Raw genomic sequence first — 8,359 nt, 5'->3', positions numbered from 1 at the left:
CAGACTTCTTCCCGGACTCCCTCCCGGCCAGCCGTGGCGAGCTAACCCCTTCAGGCTGTGTTCACGCTGCCAACCTCAGTCCTCTCCCTGCGCTCTGACCGAAGCCCGAGCCTCAGCTCCCAGCCCCGCCCGCCCCGGAGGGTGAGCAGACAAGCCTCTCGGGCTGGTGAGTGCCGGTCGGCACCGATCCTCTGTGCAGGAATCTCTCCGCTTTGCCCTCCGCACCCTGTTGCTGTGCTCTCCTCCGCGGCTCCGAAGCTTTCCCCCTGCACCACCCGCAGTCTCCGCCCGCGAAGGGGCTTCCTAGTGTGTGGAAACCTTTCCTCCTCCTCGGCTCCCTCCCACTGGTGCAGGTCCCGTCCCTATCCTTTTGTCTCTGTTTATTCTTTTTTCTTTTGCCCTACCCAGGTACGTGGGGGCTTTCTTGCCTTTTGGGAGGTCTGAGGTCTTCTGCCAGCGTTCAGTAGGTGTTCTGTAGGAGTTGTTCCACGTGTAGATGTATTTCTGGTGTATCTGTGGGGAGGAAGGTGATCTCCACGTCTTCCGCCCTCTTCCCCTCGTTCCCTCTGAGTTCTTCTGTATCACTTAATCTGCTGTTAATTCCCTCTGTGTGTTTTTCATTTCAGTTATTGTATCCATCAGCTTTGACCGGTTCTTTTTATATTTTCTAGTTCCTTATTAAAATTCTTACAGTGTCAATCCTATTCTTTCCCCTAGTTCAGTTAGCATTCTTATTACTATTGCTTTGAACTCTTTCTCAGGTAAATTATTTATCTCTGTTTCATTAGAGTTTTTTCAGGGTTTTTTTTCCCTTGATCTTTTGTTTGAAACATATTCCTCTGTAGGCTCATTTTAACTTTCCATGTCTCTGTGAAATTAGGTGAAACAGTTACCTATCCTGGTCTTGAAGGTGTGTCCTTGTATGGGAGCATTCTGTGCAGGCTGAGTGTGCCCAGTAGCTTAGGCGCAGAGCTGGTTCTCAAAAGAGCATGAACTGCCTCTTTCCCTGGGGTGTTCTGGGAGCCACCTCTTTGGTGGGAGGTAAGAACGGAATTGGAGGGGCTAGAGCCAGAGCCAGGTGCAAGCTGGGGCCTTCCTATGCTCAATGGCTGTAACTGCTCTACTGGGGCCAGGGCTGGGGCCTAAGGGGATGGAGCTGGAGCTGCAAGGGAGGTGGGTTTCTCCCAGGTGTGGTAGCAGCCTCCACCTTGGTTTGGGATATGGCTGAGACCTGAGGACTTGGGGCTACACTTCTGTGGTTTCACTTTTTCCCTGGTGTGCACGCCTTGGTTAGAGGCTGGGTTGGTGAAGGAGGGGTTGATGCCATGCCACTGAGCTGGCCCAGCCCCCTCCCACATGTATACAAAGCTCCAATGATGCTTCTCTCTGCCCTGGAGCTAGCTTCACTCCCTTCCGAGTCTGGGTAAGGACTGGTGCTCTCGTGATGGTCTCCACCCTGGAGATGGCCTTGCTCGCTCCTGTGTGTGTGCACCAAAGGGCTCGCTGGCAATGGCTGGCCAGAGGCAGGGCCGGGTCTGAGCTGGCTCAGTTCTCCCCAAGTGTGCATACGCTCATTGAAAACGACAGCTTCTGCCTTAGTGGCAAGCAGCACCAGAGCAAGGGGGACTGGAGCAGGAGCCCAGTGCAGGCTCGGGAGTGTGCGAGGGTGGTCCCGGCAAACTGGCCAGAGCCCCAGGCAGTTTTCAATCTGCTGCCTCCACACTGTGATCGGAAGTAAGCAAGTCCACGCATATGTTCTTCAAGAATGGGGTCTCAGTTTCCTATAGCCCTCAGGTAAGCCCCACTGGTTTTCAAACTCACTAAAAGGGCTCATCTTCCTGGTGTCAGGCCCCTGTGCTGGCGTGCCTAGTAAGTGGCTGGAACCCCTCACTATCCGGGGAGGATCCCTGAGCCTGTGATCTCTCCCTCCTCTTCTGTATCCCCCACTAGGGGTGCAGGTCTCCACCAGATTGCTTCTTTTCCCTTCCTACCAGGCTCTGTGTGGATCTTTCTTTACAGCCTTGGTTGTGGAAGAGCTGTTCTGCTAGTCCCCACGCTGACCTGAGAGTCGCTCTATATGTATTTGTAGTTTTGATGTGTTTGAGGGGAGGTGAGCTCAGCATCCTCCTATTCCACCGTCTTTGTCTTCAGCAAACTTTTTAACATTCATACTGGGGACTCACTTCCTCTTTTATATAGTGATTTCATAATTTGTGGAGTGTAGGGAATTGGATTTTTTTCAAAAAGACTTGTATTCTAATCATTCCCAGCAAAGGCCATAAATCTACTCACTTTTTCTTGATCTGCAGACCTCATGAGGGTGGCATTAAACCCTTGATCTGTGTAAAAGCAGGTCTTATGATTACAGAGGTGGCACCATCCTCATCACCATTTACACTCGGAAGAGGGGCAGAGTTAGTCAATCACTTTTTGGTTTCCTTCACAAGGCGCCAGACTTCTTTACCTATCCTTAGATGTAACTCCTCTGACTACCCCAGCTTTATGCAGATCTTCAATTCTCCAACTTTGTTCAGGCCTAAGCTCCTATTCCCCAAACTCTGGTTACTATATTTTGTCCTTGGAGAGGAAGGGCTTTCATGTTTAGCACTTACATCTGTGGCTTAAGTTTATGTATCCTTTTTTTCCCCAGACATTAGGGATCTTCTATATTTTCTTCTGAGCTCAGCATCCCACTAGGAAATATGTTTGTTGTAATTTATTCAGCCTCTGGGTGTTTTGTAGCAGTGGAGAAAAATCTTGCTATCTTCCTTATTTCCCCCAGTACTTTATTGAGGTATAATTCACATACAATAAAATGCATATATCCTAAGTACACAGCTCAAGAAAATTTTAAAAGTTTATGCATGTTACCATCATCTAAATCACTTTATAGAATACTCCCATCATTCCAGAAAGTTCTCTCATGCTTGTTTCCACCCTGTGCTCACCCAGAGGTAACCACTCTGTATTTGCTTTGCCTGTTCTTGAACCTGATATAAATGTAACATGTCTAGCTTTCTTTGTTCAACATTTTTTAGATTTGTTGTTCTATCAGGAATTCACTTTTTAAAATGGCAGACTAATATCCCAGTGTATAAATGTACCATTAGTTTGATTACCCACTAACTTGTTGATGGGTATTTGGGTAGTTCCCAGTTTGGAACTATGAGAATATTCTTGCACAAATCTTGCTGTGTGCCCATATACTTGTCTCTCTTGGTTGTATCTGTGGAAGTAGTCACTGAGTCATGGGGTAGGCATATGTTTACCTTTATGAGGAACTGGCAAGCTCTTTCCCAAGGTGACAATACCAATTGACATACACCGGTTGCTCCACATTCTCACCATTCAGCAGGTATGCAGTGTGATTTCCTTGTGGTTTCATCTTGCATTCCCTGATGACTGATGTTGGGCACCTTTTCCTGTGCTAATTGCACATTTGGATAGCTTCTGTGAAGTGTGTATTCAAGTCACTGATTTTTATATTGTGTTACTTTTGAAATGGCTTTTACAAGTTGTTTTTCTGCATATGAATCCTTTGTCATTTACATGTATTGCAAATGTTTTCTCCTTGGTCATTGCTTGCCTTTTCACCTTAATAGTATCTTCTTGATGAGAAGGGTTTAATTTTGGTGAAATTTATTAGTTTTTATCTTTTATGGTTGACATCTTTTGTGTCCTAAAATACCTGCCTATCCTGAGAGTCATGGAGATACTCTGTTTTCTTCTAGAAGATTTGCTTTGCCCTTCACATTTAGGTCTCTGATCAATTTTGAATAAATGCACATTGCATTAAAGCATCAATGTTTGGTGTTTTCTCATACAGGTATCATCACTCCAGATCCAACTGAAAACACATTCCATAACAACTTACTGAATTGCTTGGTGTTTTTGTTGAAAAGTCAGTATACATATGTGTGGATCTATTTCTGGACTCTCTATTCTATCCATTGATCTATGTCTGTCCTAACTCTAGTACACACTCAATTTCTGTAGCTTTAAAGCAAGTCATAAAATCGAGTAAAGTCTTCCAACTTTTTTTTTCTTCTTCAAGATTTTCTTGGCTATTTTGGGTCTGCTGCATTTCATGTATATTTGCCAATTTCTACAAGAAAGCCTCATATTTTGATTTCATTGGATCTGTAGATCAATTTGTGGGCAATGAGATCTTAACAGTATGTAGTCTTTCAATTCATGAACATAACATATCGACTGCAGTGTTCTACAGTTTCTCTCAGCAATGTTTTGTAGTTTTCCGGGTAGAAGTCTTGCACCTCTCTTGTTACCTTACTTTTGAGGTATTTGACTTCTTTGATGATAAATTATATATTTAAAATTTAATTCCCAATTGTTTGTTGCTAGTGTATAGACAGTACAACTGAGTTTTGCCTCATATCCTGCAAAATTGTCAGTTCTGATAGATTTATCAAGCAAACACTTCAAGAAATCAGAGAATAGGAGCAGTGTCATATAATTGGAAACATCTGATTTTCTGAACAGTAAAAAGTGATTCACTCTTTGTATACCTCTTTTTACAGTTATCACCTCAGAAATACTACCTTCTTTCTGATTTCCTTCTCCTTTGCAGAATATGTAATTCTGGAGTTAAATTTGTTCTTGGTATAGTTCTTAAAAAATGGAGACAGCACCAAATCTTTACAGAGAAACCTTTGTTTTTCAGCTGAATGTAGAATAGGGAAATGAGGACATGACCTACATGCTGCCTTTTATTTGCAGAATGGTGAACAAAGTACTATTTTTCAAGATCCCAATTAGAACAGAAATAGACATATTAAAATGGGTTGGGATTGGAGTAGGGTGAACAGATTGGTGAGATTCAAATTGTCCTTAACTAACTGTCACATTTACGAATTATTCACTAGTCAAGTAATAATCCCATCTTTTCATCCTTTGCTTTTTCATTCATTCCTTTCTTCCCAATTTAATTTTTAACAGTGTTTAGCACACTGCCTAATCTACAAAGAGCTATAAAGAACAGGGATCTATTTTAACTTCAGATAAAACCAATGTAAAGCAAAACTATTCAGGAATATTTTATATTTTCAAAGTACTTAGGAATTCTTTAATTAGAAAAATAAAGGCAATGGGATTATCTATCGGATTCTAAAAGTACCCATGAATTAAATCACTCACATCCCCCTCTTAAAAAACACAACAAAACCTTAAATCACATTGCTGTTAAGTTTTCTTACAGTAAGAAATAAGACCAACCTACACTAGAGTACAAAAACCTGAAATTCTGAGCATGAAAATAATTTATTGATTAGACATCTGGTTTATTCAAGCATAAGGCCTACCAAAGATAGAATTAACACAGCTCATGGAATAGGAAAAAAACCCCATCCAGCACCTCCTTTGTCTCAGATTTCCTGGGGACAAAATTTGTGCATTCTGTACTACAGCCTCACCCTAAAGCATCCACATGTGCTTGATATTAACGAATAGGGCATGAGAAACTTTCTGTACACTCAACTTGGCAAGCATCATTAGTGAGCAACAACTTTCAGAAACATTTTTAGGCACAAGAAATAGCACTGCCTGCAGTGAGAGCCTTTGACAAAGAAACTATCATTAAATATAATCTTACAAATAGGAAGAAAAATATATGCACTTTTGCCAATGGACTGCTTCACGTATCAGGAAAAATGTCACAATCAGATTTTCTTTCGATGATTAAAACAATTTAATTGATACTCAACTTTAATCAATACTCAGGTTATCTTGTATTAAAAATCAGAAAAATAAAACAAATTTAACCTAAATGCAATTTAGGGAAGAAATGCAGGACTAATAATATGGAATAATAGCTGCACTTCTTCAGCTAACTCATTAAAAAATGCCAATTAAACATTTTCAGTCAAATTTTATTTAAAAAAAAGCAGCAGATCAACATTACAATTCAAGAACCTAATCTAAATATGCACTTGACAATGAAGCACATCTGAGTATGGAGTGAAAAAAGTTTTTTCCAAGAAACCATCAAACGTATCATCTCCAGATACCCAAATAATAAATCACTTCTGCAGGCCGTCTATTGAGTGGAATCATAAACAAAGAACAGAAGATTTATTGCTGTGAAAACAAATCTGTAGTACAGTAGTATGAATCTTGGGTATTAAACATAATCAGTTGAATCAAGTTAGGAAGTTGAAAATCTAATAAGAAATTTGCGTGTGAGAGAAAGTCTATAAGCCAGTTGACCCAAGAGCAACTGAGATATCAAACTTGTTCAGTGAAACCAGACATTATTTTAAATCTCCATTTTTTGAAGGCAATTAAAAATTACAATTCCAACAGCCCACAAACCAAATAAAAAAAACAACTGTAGAAAGCAATTAAAACTACGTTCAAGGAGCCACTTTTTCAGCTCAATTTCAGCACCCCAAGGGAAAAAAAAGCATCCATGACTATCACAGATGAAAACAGAATGAAATGTCATTGGAATCCGTTATTTTCCCCCACTGAGGTATAAAATCTATATAGAAATTTGATACTATACTATAACAAATTGTACTTCTCATAGTTCTGTTTTAACTTCCTTTAAACCCTGTTTAATATAGTCTTTTTAATTGTTGTAAAAATGTTTTCATGATTCTGAATCTGGTTCCAGTTCTTTTTCATTTATTTTTATATCAATATTTAATATACTGGCTACCAGTTCTAATCAGAAAAAAAATCTTGGACAGCTCTTCATTATAACAGCACATTCAGCAGAAATGACTGATGTGCAAGCAAACCATAAAAGGTGCAGCTCTCTGGAAAGCACATTTCGTAGATTGTTTCAGTCTGAATATTCTTTACAATGATTCTTGATGAAAGACTCTTAATCTTGTAAACATCAGTGTGCACAATCTCGCTACTAACGTAGTTTCACGTCCTTGGACAGGAAGGCCGGTTCACAGGCTAGTGAAAGAGAGAGCAGTTTAAGTTTTAATGGCTGATAAACCTTACATCCTGCAGGAGGAAAGCACTTTTCCTTTTCTGCTACTTAAGAATGTGGCAGAAATGTATGCTGAGGTAGCCCAGTCAATCCTTATTTTTTTCTTTTTTTGTAAATTTGGTCTCAGAATATTTCTGGAAGGGTTACATTTCGAAGAAGCCACTGCTGGGACCGGCTTCCATTGCAGTCTCTAATGCTGGGCACCTGGCTGTCCTCTTCTGTGGCTTTATCCAGGCACTGATTACTGTTCACATGCTGCAGGGTTAATTTCTGAAAATGACAGGAAAGAAGTCTTAATATGAAAGTGGAAAACAAAACCAAAACACCTCAACCATTTTTTGTGATTATGAAATTCCTCTGTAGAAAAGGGTTTTGTTTTTGAAATATAAATTACTTAAGACAATGGAGAAATGTATCTGTGTAAAGAGAGCATTAAGAGCTATGTCGGGGGAGAAAGGCACTGGGGGTACAGTGCATTCTGCTGGATTCGCAGTCAGATGACCTCAATTCTAAGTCCCAATTCTGCCATAAGCTCTGTAATACTGTGAGAAATTTTACTTTTTTGTGCTTCAGTTTCCTAAAAAAGTGATCAGATTAGTGATTCCTAATTTAGGATCCTCAACCTATTTTCAAAAAGCTATCTCAAAACTGCTTCGTTTTCCCATGATAAGGCTGTTCAAATTAATTCTGTGATTCCAAGTTTCAAGTCTTTAGCAACTCAGGTCTTTTTGAAGACTCGAAATCGTAAGATTTATACAACAGTCCTTAGTAAGTGGCTGACAGATGTGGCTATATACCTTCCTCTCTACTTGTCTGCATTCCGGACTTGATGCTGTCATGCTGATTTTTAGGATAATTTCAAAAGAACATGACAGATAAGAGTTAACAGACACACACTGACCATACTAATGAATCCGATACCAAGCCCCGGTCAGGTGAAGAACTCCAAAGCAGCTATGCAGGAATTTGCATTAAGCGTTATCCTAATAAGTATGTAACTATAAGGAAATATGTTTATTTATTCACACATTTTTACTCACAGCTCTATTTTAATGTAATTCTTTTATCTCAATTTTCATAAGGAACATTTCATTTTCATAAGGCCTCTTTTGTACCTATTTGAACTTCAAACAAAGCAAAACCTAATGACTGTATACAATACAGCTACTTTAGCTTTCAGTCACTTCTGTGTTATGGTCCATGTGGAAGCTGGCAAAAGGCAGTGCACATTCGCAGATGTCACAGTTTACTCTCAACACTGACTTCAGTAATATCGAAGGGTCAGTGTTAGATACTTTACTTTAGCTCCAATAAATGCATAACAAGAAGACCAGGAAGGGCTTCCCTGGTGGCGCAGTGGTTAAGAATCTGCCTGTCAATGCAGAAGACACGGGTTCG

The 8,359-nt window shown here is 40.3% G+C and overlaps 1 protein-coding gene across 2 annotated transcripts in view; it reads right to left on the bottom strand.

Moving 5' to 3' along the window:
• Positions 1-5,258: 5,258 nt before the first annotated feature.
• Positions 5,259-8,359, bottom strand: part of GALNT1 (polypeptide N-acetylgalactosaminyltransferase 1) — a 127,651-nt gene continuing 124,550 nt past the window's right edge. For both annotated transcript variants that reach the window (XM_089895073.1, XM_022586980.2), the window contains one exon: positions 5,259-7,231. In XM_089895073.1, the coding sequence (XP_089751199.1) occupies positions 7,085-7,231 (147 nt within the window). In that variant the 3' untranslated portion in view covers positions 5,259-7,084. The remainder of the gene's footprint in view (positions 7,232-8,359) is intronic.

This window comes from Delphinapterus leucas, chromosome 14 (genome assembly GCF_059928025.1).
Source record: "Delphinapterus leucas isolate spDelLeu-1000000601 "Yukka" chromosome 14, BTC_Dleu_Yukka2, whole genome shotgun sequence".
Classification (NCBI taxonomy): Eukaryota; Metazoa; Chordata; class Mammalia; order Artiodactyla; family Monodontidae; genus Delphinapterus; species Delphinapterus leucas.
Note: the sequence above shows the minus strand (reverse complement) of the source record. Positions and strands in the feature narration are given on the sequence as shown.